At 39.6% G+C, this 21,761-nt stretch overlaps 4 protein-coding genes across 5 annotated transcripts; 2 read left to right on the plus strand and 2 right to left on the minus strand.

Annotated features, from left to right (window-relative positions):
• The first annotated feature begins 1,056 nt into the window (after positions 1-1,056).
• LOC126619193 (digalactosyldiacylglycerol synthase 2, chloroplastic-like) lies at positions 1,057-4,467 on the plus strand. 2 transcript variants are annotated; one of them, XM_050287491.1, is made up of 5 exons: positions 1,057-1,227; positions 1,645-2,012; positions 2,435-2,701; positions 3,003-3,352; positions 3,745-4,467. In XM_050287491.1, exons 2-5 carry the CDS (start codon positions 1,731-1,733, stop codon positions 4,244-4,246), a joined length of 1,401 nt encoding a protein of 466 aa, XP_050143448.1. In that variant the 5' UTR covers positions 1,057-1,227; positions 1,645-1,730; the 3' UTR covers positions 4,247-4,467. The 2 variants fall into 2 exon arrangements, with proteins under 2 accessions (XP_050143448.1, XP_050143449.1); XM_050287492.1 differs by having other exon boundaries at positions 1,673-2,012.
• A 153-nt stretch (positions 4,468-4,620) lies between these two features.
• LOC126619202 (uncharacterized) lies at positions 4,621-10,067 on the plus strand. Its single transcript, XM_050287503.1, has 5 exons — positions 4,621-5,238; positions 6,656-6,912; positions 7,999-8,100; positions 9,214-9,322; positions 9,686-10,067. The coding sequence occupies exons 2-5, from the start codon at positions 6,841-6,843 to the stop codon at positions 9,823-9,825; spliced, it is 423 nt and encodes a 140-aa protein (XP_050143460.1). The 5' UTR covers positions 4,621-5,238; positions 6,656-6,840; the 3' UTR covers positions 9,826-10,067.
• A 133-nt stretch (positions 10,068-10,200) lies between these two features.
• LOC126619198 (elicitor-responsive protein 3-like) lies at positions 10,201-11,884 on the minus strand. The gene is made up of 5 exons (XM_050287494.1): positions 11,701-11,884; positions 11,006-11,071; positions 10,798-10,924; positions 10,564-10,687; positions 10,201-10,447 (listed from the first exon to the last, which is right to left on the minus strand). Exons 1-5 carry the CDS (start codon positions 11,765-11,767, stop codon positions 10,361-10,363), a joined length of 471 nt encoding a protein of 156 aa, XP_050143451.1. The 5' UTR covers positions 11,768-11,884; the 3' UTR covers positions 10,201-10,360.
• Positions 11,885-13,370: 1,486 nt separating this feature from the next.
• LOC126627725 (glycine-rich protein DOT1-like) lies at positions 13,371-15,963 on the minus strand. The gene is made up of 5 exons (XM_050297280.1): positions 15,777-15,963; positions 14,902-14,967; positions 14,666-14,792; positions 14,326-14,443; positions 13,371-14,060 (listed from the first exon to the last, which is right to left on the minus strand). Exons 1-5 carry the CDS (start codon positions 15,841-15,843, stop codon positions 13,578-13,580), a joined length of 861 nt encoding a protein of 286 aa, XP_050153237.1. The 5' UTR covers positions 15,844-15,963; the 3' UTR covers positions 13,371-13,577.
• Between the last annotated feature and the right edge of the window lie 5,798 nt (positions 15,964-21,761).

A 21,761-nucleotide genomic window follows, 5' to 3' on the forward strand; every position in this document is an offset into this window, starting at 1 on the left:
TTGCTTCTTCAAGGTCGAAACTCGGCCAAGGATTGTAGGTCGAGGACCTCAGAAGCAAAGAGGCAATGTTTGGGCCCAAAATATTTTGGGCCGAGTTTAGGGTTGTTCTTGGCCTAGTAGTCTTTTTCTAGAATTATCGTGGGCCGTCTAGTTATCGTGGGCAGTCCAATCAGGATTGGCCGAATCCTATTGCAAGACGGATTGGTTTAGATAAAGATAAAGTAGTCAAGACCTAATGCAATAAGGAGTCTTAATAGGCTAAGGATGTTGAGACTCAGGAAATGAACTTAGTTTGTTAAAGGAGGTTGGTTTGAAGTCTTAATGGAATTAGGATTGACCGAGACCTAATTAGATTGGGTTGAGGAGTTCTAATCTGAGTATGGTTCTAGCTCGGCCATGAGAGGGTTTGCTGCTATAAATAAGGAAGGGAGTGCATCATTCAAGGCACACTCCAATTCAACACACAAATTGCCCTGCGTAAACCTCTCAAACACCTTGAGATTTTTATTTTCTTTTTCAGCCAACACATCTTCAATTTGGATGAATAGCATTGTGCAAGCAACCGTCGACATCTTCAGTTTGGATAAACAATACTGGAGCCGTAAAATCAGCGGACCAATGAGCACCTTCGGTTTGGATAAACAGCTCTGCTTCAAGACCGACTAGTTATTTATCCAAGTCTCAGTCGACAAGGATTTTCGAGTCCTTATTGATAGAGATCATCTCATTAGCCTTCTCGGCGAAGTGAGGTGTTGCAGGATACTACGCTCGGCACATTGAAAGCCGAATTTGATATTGAACTTCACAAAACTAGCAGCCTTGTCTTCAGGCTCTAAAACCCGAAGGCCGAAACGTGTTTCTTCCTCAACTGCAGTCGCAAGATCAAGAAGTCAGCAGCGAGCCCAACGCGACAACAAATGTCTAGGGAGAGTTTAAATGACAGGTGTTTTAATATTGGATCATGTCTTTGGAGAGATTTTTTTAATCTGACTGGTGCACAATAGTACATCACTTGTCACGGTACAAATAGAAAAATATCTGATGTCTTTGGGTCAAACCGCGTGAAATTCCACTGACGGATACCGTATATTCCCTCTCCGCCTCCTCCACTTAACGTATCCAACCAGGCAACCAACTTTCCTGTCCCCTTCCCCCTCTCTCTCTCTGCCTGAAATCCCTTCAAAACCTGAGCTTCAATTCCTCCCTTTTTCCCGGAAAATTTATAAGGTACTATTTTCCCAGAAACTTTTTAATTTTATATACTTTTTACGCTTTTAATTTAATTTATGAAATTTCTGTACCTGTTTGTGCTGTATCGTTCGAATTAGGTCGCTTTGATATTGCATGTTGGATCATAGAAATTTTGAGGATATCGCCGAATTCTTGTCTAATTTTATCCGTCTCGATAAAATTTAATCAAGTATTAACCGTAAATCATACTTATAATCAATGTTTAATTGTCCCTTTTGTGTGTAAAAGAATCATATAACTAGGTGTGATTGGAAATTAGTATCGAATTCGCAGCAAAGAATACAAACTATGCTGAAAATTACCTGGGCTGCTTCGATTTTTAATGTGTTGCAACGGTCATTGTTCGTTATGCAACTTGAGTGATAGATCATGTTTTTTTTTTACTTACTGCAGTTTACAATCTGTTTGGTCAAATTGATAGAGAGTGCTGAAGTAGTGTACAGAGCTGATTGGTTTTCGCATGCATTCCTGATGATTGGATGGATCAAAAGCGACATATTGCGATATTTACTACTGCAAGCCTTCCATGGATGACTGGAACTGCCGTCAACCCTCTATTCCGTGCAGCCTATCTTGCAAAAGATGGGGAGAGACTTGTCTCTTTGGTTATCCCTTGGTTATCGTTGAAAGATCAAAAACTAGTATATCCTAACAATATCACATTCAGCAGACCTACGGAGCAGGAGGCTTATGTCCGTCACTGGCTTGACGAGAGGATTGGGTTCAAATCTGATTTCAGTATACTTTTTTATCCTGGAAAGGTATATATACCCAAAGATTTAATACAAGTACAAGCCAGTTTACTTGCTAGTCAAGGGTTTCATAATATAAAAGGAATAACTGTGTATCCCTTTAAGGGGAGGCTGCGTGGCCGTCCATTTTTCTTATTATTGAAACCTATGATGTTTTGAGAAAAAAGAAAGTGTCATATTTATTTAATTTCCGTTTTTGATCTTTCATGTTCTGTTCAGTCCAATACATTATGAGTTTAATAACTATTAGTCTATCTGGTGGTGGAAGCCCATGTCGTGAGTCAACCTGGGTGGACATCCAAGTTGACCCATCTTACCGTGACCTATCCAATATTCTCCTTTGTCTTACTTTGGTACCTTCAAGGATGTCTGCTGTTTTGTTTCCATTCCTTGTGTAGTAGTACCAACTTGTGACATCAATTCTATCACAGTTTTCCTTAGATAAAAGGAGCATCCTCGCTGCTGGAGATATTTCAGAAGTAGTCCCTGATGAGAATGCAGATGTTGCCATCCTTGAGGAGCCTGAGCACCTTACATGGTTTCATCACGGGAAGAGATGGAAGATTAAGTTCCGGCTGGTTGTAGGAATCATCCACACCAATTATTTGGAATATGTGAGAAGGGAGAGGAATGGAAGAATGCAAGCATTTCTTCTTAAATATATAAATAATTGGGTTGTCGGAATATATTGTCATAAGGTACATCTTGATAAATATTAGTTTTCTTTATATAAATTATTTTTGATAGTGAATAGTAATATATCTTTTGCTTTCCTTCATTTATTTTATCTAGCCTCTTCTAGCTTTTGCGTTAGACTTGGTAAATATGCGTTTCAAGTTGTTACTGTCTGAGAACAAAGCTGTGCTGTTAGTTTGTTGTATCCTTTTTATAAGTCTGCCTATGATTGATGATGATGAAGTTTGAGAGAGATGAATGCAGATATCATTGTCATTGTCTTGCTATACATGCTAACCAGATCTCACCTATGCCGTAATGTAGGTAATCCGGTTATCTGCCGCCACCCAGGATTATCCTAAATCCATTGTTTGCAATGTTCATGGAGTCAACCCAAAATTTCTGGAGATAGGCAAGAAAAAGCTAGAGCAACAACAACATGGAGTACAGGCCTTCACCAAAGGTGCCTATTACATTGGGAAGATGGTATGGAGCAAAGGCTACAAGGAGCTACTCAAGCTTCTGCAGGATCATCAAAAGGAATTAAATGGACTTGAAGTGGATTTATATGGGAGCGGGGAGGACTCTGATCAAGTTCAGGAAGCTGCCAAAAGATTGGAACTGGCCGTTAGAGTCCACCCTGGTCGTGACCATGCTGATCTTGAATTTCACGAGTAAGCTTCCTTGCTATCTGTCCAGCTTCCTCATAAGCTCAAATTCATTTTGTCTAAATTTTTAATGACATTCAGAAAAAGAAAGTTTAGTTGTCAACATTGCATTACACACGATCAATAATTCTTGTGGAAAACGGTTGTCCTTGACCAATCGTTTCTTTTTCTGGATACTGAAATGATAGGATGGCTCACCCTTATTATACAAGTACTGTATTTATTCTGGGGGTTGAAATTGAATTAGTCTCATGGTTATCAGTGGGCTGTTCAAGGGCAGTTTTATTACCAATTTGTACCTTTCTCTTTCCAAAAATACCTCTATTCATTTGAGATGTTCTCTTATAGAGATGATCGGCCTGGTTGGATATTGACAGATTATCCTTGTACTTTTTCAGTTATAAGGTATTCCTCAATCCAAGCACCACGGATGTGGTTTGCACAACCACAGCAGAAGCATTGGCAATGGGTAAAATCGTTGTATGTGCCAATCACCCCTCAAATGAATTCTTCAAGCAATTCCCAAATTGTCGAACATATGACAATGCTGATGGGTTTGTTAAGCTCACACAGCAGGCGCTTGCTGAAGAGCCTGCCCAGCTGACTGATGCACAGAGGCATGAGCTTTCATGGGAAACTGCCACGGAACGATTTCTAAGGGTTGCTGAGCTAGACCAGGCTTTTACCAGGAAGCTATCAAAAAATCCTTCAAAAAGCTTTATGTCTACCTCATTAGGTGCTTGGAGTACAATGGAGGATGCATCAGCATATGTGCATCATGTGGCTTCTGGTTTTGAAACAACACGGAAGATATTCGGTGCAATCCCGAAGAGTTTGCAACCAGATGAGGAACAATGTAAAGAGCTTGGGTTTGCCATGCCTGCAGGTAAACGAAATTGAGAATTGGGTGGGAATCGAGTGATAATTTATACAAAATACACGAGTCGAATTATGTTCATGTTCATTGTTGCGTATAACGTCGTGTTTAATTTGTCATTGTTAGTCTTTCTGGACAAGAGGGAGGGAGAATTTGCATTTGTAATTATAACTGCAATGTACGTATACATTGTTGTGGATACCATTTACGTTTAATGCATGTGGTTACTTGGTATTTTTCATCACGCTAGACTGTTTATGCAGCAACAATATTTGGACCGGTGCTATAACTGCGTCCTATAGGCTGTATTGCTCGCTCTATCCTGCTTTTCTAAGGACGAGGTAAAAAGAAAATGTAGTTACAGCCAAATACAAAACTAAAGCAGACAAAAGTCGCATAAACAACTATAAACCCCGCATCACTCAAACTAAGCGTGGTCTTAAGGAAACCCTAGCAAACTTATGACAACCCATTTGGGGCCATGGACGTCAATGTAACATGGGCTTACATTTGGGTAATCCAGTTCCTGCAACTCCAACTTTTATGGCGACTGAATCAAACACAAAAATATAAACTTTCTCGTGACTCTCTACGTAAAGCTCTTCCTCCTTCCTCAAAAACCTAGATCTATAAACCCCACATCCACCGGCCTTTTCAACTACTAGGAGCGGAAATTACACCGATTATTTTCAAGGCCGAAATAAGTCATGCAACTACGCAAAATTTAAGTGCAAGTGGTCCTCACAACAGTAGTAGTGGAGAGAAGTGTTCTCCTTGCACTGCCGCGTGAGTTCGAACTCCGTCGGGGCATTGTTACAAAATGTGGCCCACGTACCATTCCGGAGGCCGATCCAACGGTGTCGTTGCGTGGCGTTTTGATGTAGGGGTTTTAATTCCCACCGACCCAACACTTGAGCTGTGCCGTTCAACTGTCAACACAGCAAAGTTACGGAGCAATCTCTCATCTCTGTAAGCTCGCGGATCATGAGGAAGAAGAAGAAGACGAAATCCGAAGGTAGAACCGAACCCTCTCAATTGTATTTGTCTTAGTGTTGTTGTTACTCTTTCTGTTTGGTTGCCGAGAAAATGGTGGCCAACGGTTTCTAATTGATCGGGAAGAGAAAATTTAATTACTCTCTCCCATATTGCTTTGTTTGGTTTTTAAATTTTTAATGTTTCATGAAACTTAGTAGTGCTCCTAGAAAAAAGTTGTGTAGAAAGTTAACAGATACTACTTTCTAGTTTTGGTGTGTATTGTTAGAACATATTTGCATATATGGAATTGTTATGGAATTGAATTGATTTTTCATTCTGTTTGATTGCATGATTGTGTGTGTGTGTGTGTGTGTGTGTGTGTGTGTGTGTGTGTGTACATATATATATATTAGTCCAATTGGAGGCAAGAGGTATTTGAATTTAATCCGGATTCCAGATTCCGATCTTTATTTGGTGTTGTTCAACTCATTTTTATTTCATGGGACAAGAAAATCTAGTGTATGTTGTGGCAATTCGTAGCAATTCAGCTTTTATGAAGTGATTATTGCTTTTTTGGGTTTTGGAATTCAGCTGTTAAGACTAATGGAAATTTTTATTAAGAACTTCATGAATGTTAAGGGTTTCGGGTTTTGTTTCTCACTTGGTTGGCTACTAGCTATCTTGAATGCAGAATTTGGAAATTGTTAATTCAAGTGTGCGTGTGTGTGTGTGTAAGAATTTAACAAGTGGGTGTATAAGAAATCAAATGTGTTTTGACATTGATGGATTCTACTGTTTTTATGTACCCCAGTTAAGCTACTCATATCTTATAATTTTCTACTGGGCTCAAAGTGTTGCCTATTGATTCCTTTCGTGGTTGTTAACCAGTTTAAGACCAGAAATGTGCATTGTTTTCTTTATATACTTATTTGGTATGCAACACATAAGTTTTCGGATTTCTAAACTCAAATATCATAAGGGCCAAAATGTGAATGTTTCAAAGCTTTGGTCATTTGTTTTTGGTAGTACTTTTGCCACTATCATGCATTCATCGCCCCTTTTGAATGTTTGAATTTTCTTGTGAATGGTGCGCTGTTTAGTTTGTCATTTCCAGTTTAAGGTCAGAAATGTGCATTATTTTCTTCATATGCTTATTTGGTATGCAACACATAAGTTTGCGGATTTCTAAAGTCAAATATCATAAGGGCTGAAATGTGAATGCTCCAAAGCTTTGGTTATTCGTTTTTGGTAGCACTTTCGCCTCTATCTTGCATTCATCCCCCTTTGAATGTTTGAAATTTTTTTGTTATTCATTTTTGGTAACACTTTCGCCTCTATCTTGCATTCATCCCCCTTTTGAATGTTTGAATTTTCTTGTGAATGGTGCGCTGTTTGGCTTGTCATTTCCAGTTGTTCTACTATATTCTTACGGAAAAATTAATTCTCTCTATTTTCAGTTAAGTTTTGGCCCCTCGTCCAAACACACTGAGAAGATGGGAACACGTGGACTCGGAGGCATCTTTTGTGTTTATCGAATTGCCATTGCAATGCCTCGTTGTTATCGAAATTTAAGTTTAAAAGGAACCTCAAGCGGAGTGGAAATAGAAGGGAGTTTATTCAGAGCGCAGGAGCGGAAACATCAATGGAAGATAAGAATTTGGAAAAGCCAATTCCTGAAGGGTGGGAGTTGAAGGACGAAGGCTCCAAAACCTCGGTAATTAAACACCTGATTCCCAGGCTCTCATTTATGTCTACTGATTTTATTCGGTTCTAGATCTGAATTTTTAACCAATCTTATGCTCTACACATGCATGAGTTCCATTACTGCTGTAATATGTTTCAGTTTTGGTAGTATATTGACAGCTGATGTAATTCTCCTTTTGTATGAACTCCTAGTAGTTGAAATTTAATTTAATTTTCTATTAAACCGAAAATGCAATTGGTTTTTTTACTTAACAAAAATCTCATTTATTTCTCTAATCTCAATCTTCTTGTGATTTAGCATAGAATTTTCATCTGCATAAGATTAGTAAATTGGGAAGTGAATTCTGTATTTGGTGTTAGATCAACTTAGCAAATTTGGTTTAAATCTTACTGCACAATACTTTATTTTTTAGTTAAAACATACATGTTGGATTGCTTCTTGAATGTTTGATGGCGCTGTATTTGGTGGTTTCTTCTTTGATAGAAGTCTTGCCTCTGTGCACTAATTTCACTCTTCAGAGTAGCGTTTTGTGGAGTTTCAAGAAACGTACCCTTAGTCATATGATGCTAGGGTTCTAAGCCATCAATTTTTGATGGTTTGAACAGAAGCTTTCTGTTACTGTTTTCATATAAATATCCAAGATCTTTAATCCATGTTAAAGGAGTCCTTAGTCAAGCATTTTCCATAAGTGAGCATAATTGTTTTGATATTTCTTTCTTTGTCATCTTGTGTGCTTGTGCTTGCGAATAGATGAACATTTATGTAGCTTGCAGGCCCATTTCTTAACTTTGATGATACAAATAAATATTTTTGTCAAGTTATTTGCGCTATCTTTACCGGTTTATGTAATCAATAATTGATTTGGCATATTTAGCCTGATCAGTTCTTTGATTGTGGCATGCTTTTCTCCATCATGAAATGGCAGTAGACAACTTTCCACTTTCTTGGCTTAAAATATAAAATTACCTTACTTAGAATGGCATGCTATTTTTCTGAAAGCAAAATTTATGAGACTTTAAATGTTTGTGTTCCCCACGATGTTTCAACTGGTTTCAGAACTGAGTGATTGCTTGTTTTAATGTTTCGATGTGATAGCACTACTTGTGTCCTGCAACTGGTCAGCATTTTTCAACATATGAAGATCTTATGCGATATGTGAACTATGCAAAGGAGAACAAGCTTTCAATATATGCACCGGTGAGTTTTATCGTTGTTGCTTTGCTTCTATAAACATTTAGTCTTCTTCGTTCATATTTTCACGTCTCATACATTGTAATGATCGCTACCTTGAGAATCTTCACATTACTGTTCATAATACATCTGGGAGACTTGATGGACTTGGTAATGGATGAGTTAACGGGACATATTCAAGATGATATTCCTTGGTGTATACTTTTTGCAGACAATATAGTGTTGATAGATGAAACTCAGGAAGGGGTAAATGCGAAGCTTAACCTTTGGAGAGAAGTGTTGGAATCTAAAGGTCTTTGCCTAAGCCGATCAAAGACAAAATATATGGAGTGCAAGTTCAGTGCAAATAGAGGCCAAAATGAGTTAGGGGTGAGGATCAGAGATCAGGAAGTACCAAAGAGCGATTGTTTTCGCTACCTAGGATCTATCTTGCAAAAGAACAGAGAATTAGATCGAGACCTCAACCATAGAATACAAGCTGGATGGATGAAGTGGAAGAGTGCATCTGGCGTATTGTGTGACCGCCGTATGCCACTGAAGCTCAAGAGAAAATTTTATAGGACGGCAATAAGGCAGGCGATGCTGAATGGCACGGAATGTTGGGCGGTGAAGCATCAACACGTACATAAAATGGGTGTAGCGGAGATGAGGATGCTTCGTTGGATGTGTGGGCATACAAGAAATGATAAGATTAGGAATGAGGATATCCAAGGTAAAGTATGAGTAGTCGAAATTGAAAGAAATATGAGAGAAAATCAGTTACGGTGGTTTGGACATGTGCAAAGAAGGCCTACTGACGTTCCGGTTAGAAGATGCGGCTACGGGATAGAGGTCCAAGGCCGAAGGGGTAGAGGAAGACCTAGATAAACTTTGGAAGAGACTGTAAGAAAAGACTTAGAGTACTTGGATCTAACAGAGGACATGACACAGAATTAAGTGCAATGGCGTTCTAGGATTCATATAGCCGACCCCACTTAGTGGGAAAAGGCTTTGTTGTTGTTGTTGTTTGTTGTTGTTGTACTTATGGGACCCTCTAATTGTACTACATGAAATTATGTAGAAGCCGTATCAGACATGCTATACTGTCAGACGTTGTCTTACTCATATATCCTCTTGTAGGATTGTAAGTTCAACAAACTGAAGAGGAAACGCAGGAAGAACAAACCTATCTCTTTAACCAGGAAAAACTCTGGCGGTCAAAGCTCAAGGCCGCTGCCTGTGAATCTGGGTAAATTTCTGAACTACAATGTGTTTGACACCTCCTTTTCTTTCTCTGTAGTAAGTTATAAGAAATAGTTTGTTTTTAATAGGATTGAACTGCAAGGACCCTTTGATTTGTTCCGAAGCTTTGCACGTATCATATCGTCAAAGTTGTCTTTCTCTTGCACTCAAACTTGAAGATATATATTAGTTAAAGATCATGTGATAACATTAAAAAAATGCTAGCTTTCGCTTGTACATTACGCATTATATTGGTGTCTACAGAAAAGAAAATGTTTTATCTGGAATGTATTGCCGCTGGACCGCTGGTTCGCTTGGTAGTGTTTTGTGTTACCTTCTCATGATTTATTAATTGCACCATCTTCTTCAGGTAAAGAAAGAGAGGAAACCGCCAACCCTATGGAAAGCAATGATACTGGGAAGGACACTGAAGCTGGTGAGGCTGGTGAGGCTGGGAAGAAGAGCATTCAAGCTGGTGACCTTGAAGCATCAGAAGCTATGAAAGAATAAGGCTCCGAGGTTATCGATTTGTCTCTGCAGGGTGCGGAGTATTCACCTTTCTGTTGATTGTCGGATTGCTCTTTTCTCCGGTTTCTTCGGAATAATGCACTTCCAGTTTGGTTAATTCCTGAATTTACTTTGGTTTGGTATTTTAATTTTAGTCTTGTATGCATTATGGCATGAGAGGCCAACGATTCATAATAAAAACGAATAGAAGGGACAGATTGTTGTTTCAATCTGATTCGATCCAAGGTGTTTTGGGATTAACTTTCAAACAAGTTATTTGTTTTGACAACTTATTTGTTAAGAATTTTGTCTTGTGTTGAGCAAGAATGTTGGATTGAAAACGAAAGATAAAATTCGAACGCCATCAAACAAAGAAACTACAAAAACAATCGAAATCAAACTACATAAACTTGACTGATTATTTCGGTCCATCAAACAAGTTGAGGCACATATAAATATGTAGGTTTACACACTGAAACACACCAAATTAGAAACCTCCAACATGATTGAAGCTCCTCCATCCTCATCCGATATAGCTCTACTCCTCCCCGTAAGACGATTGTTTCCATCCGCCATAGCTCTCCTCGGTCTCTCCATATCCTCCAGAAGGAATGTTGTCGCTTCTCTGCAACAATGAATACAGTCAAGTTCCAGTGTCTGAAAATACTGAACACGAATGCAGAAACAAAACAACCAGACGAAATTTAGCACACTGAGCAGCGAACTTTTGGGAAGTAATACCTCAGGCTCGGGAGTGAATGTGAGTCCGATTTTGATCTCTCCGCAAAATTCTTTGTCCTTGTTGACAACATTGTATGCAGCTGGAGGAAGGCTTCCTTCAGTGAACACTGGCTCTAAACAAATGCTGCATATAGGCCACACATAAGTTAATCAGACCAAGGCAGCACCAGACAGAACAGGGTGCAATTTTCTTTCGAGTGACCGCATACTAAAGAATCATAATGAAACACTCACGTTGCTTCTCCCACAAAATCATCTGCACTGAAGTTATCCTTCTCCATGATTTTCAAATTAAGTTCGGAAACATCATCTGAGACGGTGAATAGAAAGGTTTCATTCCATTCTGGTGTAGATCCTTGCCCTGCAGCATGCACAAGTTTTAAGCAACACAATTTTTATTGCAGCAAATGCGCCGGAATGATGAAGATGGCTAGAACTTTACCTGAGACCACATTGCTGTTCTTCTCTTGGGTTTTTACAGTTAAGATGACATAAGGATCCATGTCAGCTGCTCAAAAAGTATTCAACCCCATTAGTATACACATAATTAGCATATTCATAAATTCAATGCAGACAGATTTTAGAAGGCAACATCAGGTTCAGATCAAATTATGAAACAATCTACAAAAATGTCGTTTCAACTTAACCGGAATTCAGCCGGATATATGTCCTAATGATATGGAAATTAGCACTCAAGGATCATAAACTCATAAGGAAATGTTGATCGGGTCTTTCGCTATGCTAAGAGTGGATCAATTTTAAGTAAATCCAAATAAACATGTCAAAACACAAAAGTAATACTGATGAGAAAAACTAGCAAAAAGTTTACGATCCCTTCCTTACTATCGCTTGTATCAAAAAGTTTATTTTCTACTTCACTTTGCATTAGTATGGATCCATGAAAAGGGATCAAGAACTTTCATGGGATTCATTATTTTGGGTTACTGCATCAAAGACTCAACTAACTAGCAAAACTAGCAAAGAGCAGAGATCCACAGATCGGTCAGAAAGCAACCCAGAAATGGTTTTATACAATTATATATAGAAAAATGATCAGCGTAAACTAATGTTGAAGATCTAAGGTTCATGAATAAATATTACACATACAGAGACAGAGTGGGGATAGAAAATAATTACCCATAAAATCATTGTTGTCGAGACCCTTGGCTTCGACAAGAAGAACTTCAAGCGTTCCAAGAGGCATGTTTGGATCGGATGAAGATTGAAATCAACAGAAAGAGACAAGACCGAGTTGTTTGCAAGTTTGGGTTTTGCAGTTTTATAAGCTGCAATTGCTTTAGGAAGAGCAACTCATTGAGTCATTGGCTTGTCAGCTATTTAAAGAGCTTTCAGGAGTTACTAGTTACCATCTTTTACCAGTTTACCAATTTACCAATCCTGTCTGAATCTGAATAGGAGCTGACTTTGTTCACTTGGATCGGTTTCTACAAAATATGGCTTCCTGTTTTCAATTCTTAAGTAACCTCAACTGAAATTTATTTCTTTGTGTTTAGTTATTACACTTGTTCACTGAAAATTTTAGAATGAATTGACGATAGCATGAACCTGGTGAATGAACGTTTGGATGTCACAAGACAACTAATTTTGTTTCGAAAAAGCTTCGTGTTCAAATTCTATCAACAAAAGGTTGATATCTATTTGTTGTGTGCAATTTAAAATCTTGTAATGGGACTATTCAAGCTAACTGAGAAGATTTGACTCAAAAATGTTATCTTTGAATAATTTTAGACTTATAGCTTAAGTAGTTAGAGCATTTACCGTTACACTCGTGATAAGAATTTCGTCTTGACAATTTTTTTTTAATTAAAAGATTTAGAATAGCTTAAGCCTTAAGGGATTGGTTGCCAGTGGACCTAATACATGAATGATTTGGTGTATGATGCAGAGAATTGTGTTAAGAGTAAACAAAAATGTCAAAAGCACATGCCCGTGAAGGTCATACCTTGAAAATCTTTGTAGTGCCAAACATAAAATACCTCATTGGATGCTCTTACAAGAGACCTTCAAGTATGCTCTGTTTTTTTTCACCCCTTTTTTTTAAGTACTTTACGCTAAGGCCTACTTTAATCCTTGAAATAAAACTCAAATTTTAGATTCTAAACTTACCCGAACTTGCTCCAACATTTGGGGCAAATATGAATTAAAACTCAAAACTCAATTATGGGCCAAATTTAGCCCAGGATTCTTCCTGGGTTAGTGGGGCTCGTTCATCATATATGTATATTATTTTTAGTTTTATATTTATAAATTAATTGAATCCAACAGTTAAGATCTAATTAGATGAAATACAACAGTAAAAAAAATATCTAACGGTCCAAATTTAAATCAAACGGCTAAAGTAAGTAAAAGAATTCTTTTATGTGTTTCATATTCTTTCATAGTGTTTCACGAGTTTCATGATGTCTGTTAGTGATTTTTCAATATTTGTCGGAATCTAAATATTTTTAGGTTAAAATGTTCATAGAATTAAATTATGATAGTCTACCTAATTTTTTTTTTCTTTTAAAAAAGTTATTTTAAGAAAAAATTAGCCTAAATTCATTCTTTAATGATCTGGGCTAAAATTTTAACTCATAAGGGTTTGAGCAAAAAGTTATTTCTGGGTTAAAACCTAAATTTTCTGGGCTAAAAATTTTAGGTTTTAGCCAAGGGTTGGAGATGGTGTAAGGGGAGTGAGAGTTCGACTACGCCACAGTGGACAACCTAATTTAGTATCGAATTCATCATCTACAAATTTTGAACTTAAAGCCTTTCACTTGCAACGCACTGACTATAAAAACATGGAATACAATAATACAACTTCATAGATGCACATCTCACACTTTAATTATTCGATAATATCATACATCGTAACATAGTAAAATTTTCGGTCCACATGTAGAAAGGAACCTCGAACAAGATTAAAGCATTTTATTCTTTTATTGTCCAATAAGACCGGGCATCTAAATGATGATCAATCATACATTACAGTACTGTCAATTATAATAATAAACTCATCCTCTGTATGCGGAGGATTCTTTCCATCCACCAGAGCTGTCCTCAGATTTAGATGATTCTTTCCATCCACCACCACCGCCACCATAGTCACCACCACGATCGCCATAACTACTACCACCACCACCCAGGCCACCGCCGCCACCATTACCACCACCATGATCACCATAGCCACCGCCACCTCCACCATAGCCACCTCCGCCTCCACCATAGCCACCGTCACTTCCACCATAATCACCGCCGCCACCACCACCACCACCATACCTTTCCTCACCTTTATGTGATCCTTTCCTCCCACCACCACCACTATTGCCATAGCCGCCACCACCACCTCCACCATAGCCGCCGCCACTTCCACGGTAGTCACTGCCGCCACCACCACCACCACCATACCTTTCCTCACCTTTATGTGATCCTTTCCTCTCACCACCATAGCCCTCCGAGTCACCATAGTCTCCAGAACTGTCGCCGTGGCCGCTTCTCTGCAATAACAACAAAGAAAATATGCAGTGGGTCATGGGATAGTAGCAGTGCCTTTCCACATCAAAGATAAAAGTTGTGACAAAATTAAAAGAAAATGATGAACAAAAATGACTTAAAGTAGAAAAAAGGGCATCCATCTTTTCTTATAAATGTGAGATGCTGATCCAATCAAGTCCCAATTAAATCAGGTCTTACTTTTAGTCGTATCACAAAATTAATAAGTTACAAGTGTCTCAACAACTTTTGATTGCTGCGTAAAATTACCTCAGGAGTAAAAGTGAGTCCAACTTTAATCTCTCCACTATATTCCTTGTCCTGATTGACAACATTGTATGGAGTTGGTGGAAGGCTTCCTTCAGCGAACAACGGCTCTAAAGCAACCCTACATTAATTAGGCATAGGCCAAAGGTTAGCTAATTAAACATTTAAAGTAACACACATGTGTCACATTATACTGTGCTAAGTTATTTCTACAAGTACATTTTATTTTTACAAGGATAATTGTCGAGCACTAGTATTAGCTTGATCAGACTAACGCTTGACAAACAAAAACTTAGAAGTGCTTTTGAATCATAATTAAGGGACGAAAAGGAGAAGTACTCACGTTGCTTCTCCAATAAAATCATCAGAGCTAAAGGTATCTTTGTCCATTATTTTCAAGCGAAGTTCATCAACATCGTCGGAGACTGTAAAGGAAAAAGTTTCGTTCCATTCTGGTTCAGATCCTTGCCCTGCAGCATGCATGCATGTACAGATTTGTTTTTGTTGTACAATCAATTGATAACTGTATTCTGCACACCAATGTAACCCTTGACGGTGAAAGATATATATGGAAATTACCTGAGACGACGGTGCTTTTCTTGTCTTGGGTCCTTACAGTTAAAATAACATAGGGATCCATGTTACCTGCTCATAGAAAACATTCAACCCCATCATCCATACAGGCATACATACAGTTAGCAACTTAATTAGCATTCAGAAACTATATGTGGAGACAAATCTAAAAGAAAAAATCATAATAATCTCAATGATTACAAATAAGCAGGAGATTTGTGGCTGACCCAGGGATGGATTCGGTAGTCACGTAATGAGAGATATATGAAAAGTAGGTTATATTGACGCGTATATGTAAGAATCTCTGCGTACAAACACCTCCATAATATAATTATGTTAGCAGATCATCTGATTTGTTACTGACGGCAATTGTAGATTGATTACAGGATAATTAAATCCAAATACCCGAATATCAAACTGACATTAAAACAATTTGATCACATAAATACAGAAAAACAGGAACATGGGAAAATAGAGAGAATTTATATATCATCATTTAAAATTTACTACGGCTCGATGTGAAGAGATTATTTTTGGGATACTGAATCTATAATCCAACCTTCTACATTCGAAGACATATATATACATACATACATATATATATATATATACACACACACGTACATGTACATGTATTCGATACACAGACATGACACATGAAATTAATTAAAACATGTTCATCTGGCCTGGAAAAATCTGTAACAGCTAGCTAGCATTAGGTATATGGACAGCCAAAAATTTATGAATTCAGATTTGAGATCCACAGAAGATGGAGCAGAAATTAACAATGCAAGTGCAACCCAGAAATCATTTCTCTTATGCATATATATTTGTTTTCTACAAATAATATTGAAAATAAAAAAGAATTAATCAAAATTTACCGAGAAAATCATTGTTGTCGAGGCCTTTGGCACTGACAAGAAGAACTTCAAGCGTTCCGTGAGGCATCTTTCCGATGAGATTCCGATGAGATGAAATTATCAACACACCCAAAACAACACAACACAATACAACAGACAATCAATTCATTTATATATTAAGAGGGTGAAAGTCTACGATGTTGTTACATTTCTTACCAAGCCCGGCTAATTAGGGGTTGACAGGTTCATGAGATACTTCTGTTCCCATATATAAAACTACATGTCGTTTTCATCTCTCCGTCCCTCCACAACAATCATATGGTGACAACCATGCGTATATGTTTCTAACCTATTCTGGCTGGTGACGTTTTTAACATATGCATGTATTTGGACTCGGAATTAAATGACAAATATCTGCTAATAAGAAAAAACAATTAATTGATATAAATTGTTTCCAAATGCCAGATAATTTGTTGCATTTGATAAATTGGTGGCTTAGGATTTCCATGATTTGCTGAGTAACTCTAACTCTGACATCACTCCTAGGAGTGGTTAATTAATTTGTGAAAAGTGCTTTTAAATCTTTAGTTTTAATCTTGTTTTTCTAATACTCTTAACTAGCTGAGCTACAAATCCCTAGTAATTTGTAACTTAATTTTAATTTGAAGTGAATACCTAGTGGTCTGGAACGGATTCGGAGTCGTCAGAGTCCTCAAGGCGAAACCTAACATCTATTCCATTACGGTGGGGGACAAATCAGTGGCTCATCGAACACTTGAAGGTAACCCTTTGGTTTGTCAAGGGTTACACATTCTCGGTCAACCCTTGGCTGCTTTACCACTCACTAGATGACATAAAAGCCGACCGGGCAATCTATTAGGTTCAAGCCCACAGGATTCCTCACAACCTTTGCACCAAAAAGAATGCCTATTGCCTTGGGGAGAAACTCGGGGCTGTCTTGGAAGTGGAGGACCTAGTGGGTGAGGGTTTTGTGGATTCCTGCACATGCACAGTGATTTCGACGCCATTAAGCCTCTGCACACTCGTGTTCTCTTATTGTGCCCCACTTCGGGTACCCAAGTCGTTAAGCTTAAATACGAAGGTCTCTTGTAGCTCTATTTCTCCTGTGGCCAATTGGGTAATTCTAAGGGCTGCCTATGGAAAACGTTGGTGGGTTGGTCTGGTGATAGCCAGTTCTCTACTTAGCTACGTGCCTCCCACACCTCACTGGCCACAACTTTCCTTTTCCCCCATTCTTCCCCCTTCTTCCCGATGTCCAGCTGCAACGAGTGCCAACGAACGCCACTAGTGACGTAAATGGAACTCGGAGGGCGACTTCTATGGCCTTCCCGACGAAGCATGGGAAGAGTCGGCCAAACAATTCATGGCGAGGATGAAGTATTAGGAAGATGTCAAACGATCAACCACTTGGATCGATAAAGATAAATCATGAACAGTGTCTGCCACAAATTGGCATGACACTGACGCTGGGTGCGACACCTCTGTGACCTGTCAAAGCTTGGCATAAGTTGTTGTGTACATGTGTTGAGCATCCCTCATAGACCTCGAACACGTGTGGCACCCAGACAGTTTCGGGACCCAATTCTCTAATAGCTTTCTAACCATTGATGTGAATCGACTTTCAAAAGACAAAGTGTGGTGTGATGTAGACAAGGTACCACCTTGGGCCCTTTTGAAGTCGAATATGCTACTCTGTGAGCCCCAATTCTTTGGGCCTGAACTCGAGGCTGAGGTTGAGCCCAACTTGCTACATTAAAATGTGGACCAAACCCACCACGTGTTACCTTCAACTCAACCCAACTCCTTAGTGAATCCAATCCATCATGTGACAGAATTTGATGTCCTGACAGGCTTATCTCCTAAGAAAGCTCGAGTATCCTACAATCCCAAACAAGGGAAGCTTCTTTATCTTTCTAACACTGCAATCAGGGGAAATAAACAACATCTAAAGGGAAAGGCTGGCTCTGTGGGCTCTCGTGGGTCAATGGTCAGGTCGGCGGTCCCTTCATATAAAAATCTTTGCAAGGTTTGCATCAGCCCTTCTAAGGAACTTGAGGAAGTTAAGACATCCAGTTGGTTGGGAAGGAAGATAAACTATGATTGTCTCTATGGTAAATCGGTGGCGGCTGAGCCCATTCAACCCTGCTGACAGCAATGAGAGTATTGTTCTGGAACTGTTGGGGGCTTGGGAACCATCGGACAATTCTAGCCCTAACAGGGCTTATCCAACAATAAGCTCCCACCATTGCATTTTTGTGTGAGTCCAAATGCAATGGTCCTGCTATCATGGCTCTCAAAGTTAAACTTGGTTTCGATTTGGCTTTTTGTGTTAATTCGGTGGGAATGTATGGGGTTTTGGTCTTAATGTGGAATCTAGCGACCCCATTACGGATCATTTCATCTTCCCCCAACCATATTGACACAGAAATCGATGGTTATGGTGACATTGATCACTGGCGCCTAATCAGTTTTTATGGTCACCCTTAAACTAGTCATCGCTCCAAATCCTGGTCGTTGCTCCATTATTTGGCTGCCCAATCCTTGTTCCCCTGGATCTATGGTGGGGATTTCAATGAACTTATGCACCTAGATGAAAATGAGGGTAGGGGGACCAAGCTCATCCACCAAATTCTGAATTTCCGACAAGCTATTGGCAACTACAACTTAGGCGACTTGGGTTTCTCTAGGGGAAAGTTTACCTGGATGACCAATTGCCATGGTGGCAATAAGGAGCACCTCGATCGAGTCCTCACGACGTTTAACTGGAAATCCAAATACCATTTCTCTGTGGTGCACCACCTCTTACCCAGCAAATTTGATCATATATCACGTCCTCTCTTTCGCTTCAAAGAGATGTGGACAAGCACAAGGGATGTGAGAATGTCATCTGCCAAGCTTGGAGTACCCCAGTGACGGGCATTCGTATGTTCCATATTGTGAGAAAATCAAGGTGGTTCGTGTGGCTCTCCTAAAATGGCATCATGAGACGTTTCGCTCATGTATGGTCAAAGCTAGGCTTCTTTCTTTATCAGCTACTAGCCAAGAATCTCATCGTTGAGAGAGCTAATCTACTATCCCAGCTAGATGTTTTCCTCTTCCTCGATGAGTCTTACTGGCGGCAACGTTTCCAATGCACATGGTAGAAAGGTGAAAAATCAAATTTGCAGCTTGTTGGATGCTTCGAAGAACTGGACTAAAGGTGAAGGAAATATTGAAAACATTATGCTGGATTACTTTTCCAACATCTTCAAGTGTCAACCTGGTGGGAATGAGGCGACAAAATTATTTGAGGTTGTGGGTCAACAACTCGATGATGAGATGTTTTCGACTCTCAATACTGGTTTCACTGATGAGGAGGTCAAAGCTGCCTTGTTCCAAATGGATGCCTTGACTACGCCAGGCCCAGATAGACTCCCACCATTATTCTACCAATAGTTTTGGAACGTTATCGGCTCTGATGTCTCGAAGGCGAGATTCATGGAATCCAGGAAAATGCTCAAGAAAATCAACTACACTTACGTCTCTCTCATCCCGAAATAAGCAAATCCCAACGAGATGTCCCACCTTCGCCCTATTAGCATTTGCAATGTCGTCTACAAAATTGCCTCCAAGGTCTTAACCAAACATCTCAAACTAATCTTCCCTTAGATTATTTCCCACCATCAAAGCACTTTTGTTCCTCGACGCTTGATTTCAGACAACACCATCATTGCCACAAAGATTGCCCACTTCCTTTTCAAGCTTAAATGAGGCAAAAAAGGCTTCATGGCTATGAAACATGACATTAGTAAGGCATACAATCGTGTGGATTAGGGGTTTCTGAGAGGTATTCTGGAAGCTATAGGCTTCCCTCCATACTAGACCAATCTGTTGATGCAATGTGTAAGCACTGTTTCACATTCCCTTATCAACAGGTCTCCTCGCGGTTACCTTCACCCTGCAAGGGGCTCCAGCAAGGCGACCCTTTTCTCCCCTTACTTATTCCTCATGTGTGCAAAAGGCCTCTCGGCTCTGCTCACCAAGTTTAACCGTGACGAGAGAATTTAGGAGATCTCCATTTGCCATGGCACTCCGTCGATCAATCACCTCATGTTTTGTGAATGATTGCCTGCTCTTCACCAAAGCGGATGTTGACAATTGCCTCCATATTGCAAAAGTTCTAAAAAACTTATGAAGAGACCTCGAGTCAATTTGTTAACTTTATGAAAAGTGCTATTTGTTTCAACCGCAATATCAAGTGTGTCAATTAGGATGGGCTCAGTTGTCTACTAGGGGTGGATGGAGTGGACAAACACGAGAAACATCTTGGTCTTCCTACTCTAGTTGGCCAAAATAAGCAAGTATGTTTCAGCCATATCAAGGAAAGGCTTTGGAAATGGTTGCAGGGCTGGAAGGGCAAACTTCTGAGCTCAACGGGTCGCGAATTGCTTGTCAAAGTCATCACCCAAGCTATTCCTCTCTATACCATGCATTGCTTTCTCCTCCCCAAAAGCTTTTGTGATGATCTTAACTGCATGGTTACAGCGTTTTGGTGGAATGGCGTCGACGATTCCAAAAAGATTCGCTAGATCTTCTGAGATAAACTTTGTGCCCCAAAATCAAAGGGTGGCTTAGGTTTTAAAAATATGTATGCGTTCAATCTCGGCTTAATCACCAAACAAGGGTGGAGACTCATCCACAAACCCCACTTTTTGGTGGCTCAAACCCAAGGCAAAGTATTATCCTACCAGCAACTTCATTTAAGTATTGTTCGATGCAATGCATCTTTTGTTTGGAAAAGTATCTGTGCTGGTAGGCTCATTATTGAAGGGGGTTCCCATTGGTTGATCGATTCGGTTGCACTACCAAAATTTGAGAGGCCCGATGGTTACCTTCCCCTTCTCAGTTCCAAATTTTCTCACCCAAACCTACGAGCTGCTGCCTCACTTTTGTGGACTAACTTATTTGTCATCAATCTCACCAATGGAACCTTCCCCACCTTAAGTGTCTATTTATATAAAAAAGAATTAGGTACTAATCATAAAGACTTTTTAGCATATCTGAAGTCAAGGATTTTGTCGAGACATCATCCCCACCAAATCTGCCCTTGACAAACACCATGTGCATACTGATCTAATGTGTGTGCTCTGCAACAACCATGTGGAATCCCCCTTCTATCTTTTGCAGGATTGTTGTTTTGCCTCATGTTCTTGGCTTTCCACTTCCATTGGCAAACCCTTTTCTGATTCACATGTCCTCTTTGTTTTTTATTGGGGGCACATCCCTGGCTTCCTCTCTCAATCATCAAAATTTCGAATTGTGCTTGATGGTGTGGTGGCAGTTGTGGGGGGAAAGAAATGATATGTTATGGAAGGGCACGGTTGAGAAACATGATGCTCTCATGGCCAGGGCCAGAAGCTGGTGGCTCAATTTTCAGAAAGCTCTTAAGGTGGACCACCCCTCTCGGCCCCAAGCTCTTGCCTCTGCTTAGACTAAAACTCCACCGAGATTCCTCAAAGTAAATGTCGATGGTGCTTGGATGGAGTCACTCAAATAGGTGGAGTTGGTGCCGTAGTCTGTGATGAGCACAGTAATTTTGATGCTGCATCTACAAAGATTTTTTTGCATGTTTCCTCACCTCTCCTAATCGAAGCCTTTACGGTTAGAGAAGGGCTTTTGCAATTTTGCTGGCGATTCAAATGGGCTTACATAACATTATTATTGAGAGCAATTCTCTCCAGATCGTCTCTGCCATGCAAAAGGGTCCTCCGAATTCGTCCCTCATCGGGCACATTATCGAGGATTCCTAAGTTATGCTATATGTGATTACTGGAGCTTCTATTACTCATACACACCGCCAACATAATGAAGCTGCTCACTGTCTTGCCCGTTTTGCCTTAACCGGTCCATGTGAATATTCACATGGACCAGTTAAGGAGCATTTGAATGTCTTTGGTTCGAGGAGCATCCCGAGATTCTCATGGATGTTTTACTCTATGATTGTAC

Source organism: Malus sylvestris, chromosome 1 (assembly GCF_916048215.2).
Source record: "Malus sylvestris chromosome 1, drMalSylv7.2, whole genome shotgun sequence".
NCBI lineage: Eukaryota > Viridiplantae > Streptophyta > Magnoliopsida > Rosales > Rosaceae > Malus > Malus sylvestris.

What these genes read in the sequence shown, in the direction of transcription:
- LOC126619202 (XM_050287503.1), top strand. Translation starts at nt 6,841, where the DNA reads ATGGAAGATAAGAATTTGGAAAAGCCAATTCCTGAAGGGTGGGAGTTG. An exon ending in ACGAAGGCTCCAAAACCTCG is followed by an intron (nt 6,913 to 7,998) that starts GTAATTAAACAC and finishes TCGATGTGATAG; the next exon opens with CACTACTTGTGTCCTGCAAC. An exon ending in GCCGCTGCCTGTGAATCTGG is followed by an intron (nt 9,323 to 9,685) that starts GTAAATTTCTGA and finishes CATCTTCTTCAG; the next exon opens with GTAAAGAAAGAGAGGAAACC.
- LOC126619193 (XM_050287491.1), top strand. Translation starts at nt 1,731, where the DNA reads ATGGATCAAAAGCGACATATTGCGATATTTACTACTGCAAGCCTTCCA. An exon ending in TCGGAATATATTGTCATAAG is followed by an intron (nt 2,702 to 3,002) that starts GTACATCTTGAT and finishes GCCGTAATGTAG; the next exon opens with GTAATCCGGTTATCTGCCGC. An exon ending in GCTGATCTTGAATTTCACGA is followed by an intron (nt 3,353 to 3,744) that starts GTAAGCTTCCTT and finishes GTACTTTTTCAG; the next exon opens with TTATAAGGTATTCCTCAATC.
- LOC126619198 (XM_050287494.1), bottom strand. Translation starts at nt 11,767, where the DNA reads ATGCCTCTTGGAACGCTTGAAGTTCTTCTTGTCGAAGCCAAGGGTCTC. An exon ending in CGACAACAATGATTTTATGG is followed by an intron (nt 11,072 to 11,700) that starts GTAATTATTTTC and finishes CTTTTTGAGCAG; the next exon opens with CTGACATGGATCCTTATGTC. An exon ending in GATTTTGTGGGAGAAGCAAC is followed by an intron (nt 10,688 to 10,797) that starts GTGAGTGTTTCA and finishes GCCTATATGCAG; the next exon opens with CATTTGTTTAGAGCCAGTGT.
- LOC126627725 (XM_050297280.1), bottom strand. Translation starts at nt 15,843, where the DNA reads ATGCCTCACGGAACGCTTGAAGTTCTTCTTGTCAGTGCCAAAGGCCTC. An exon ending in GAAAAGCACCGTCGTCTCAG is followed by an intron (nt 14,793 to 14,901) that starts GTAATTTCCATA and finishes TGCATGCTGCAG; the next exon opens with GGCAAGGATCTGAACCAGAA. An exon ending in GACTCACTTTTACTCCTGAG is followed by an intron (nt 14,061 to 14,325) that starts GTAATTTTACGC and finishes TTGTTATTGCAG; the next exon opens with AGAAGCGGCCACGGCGACAG.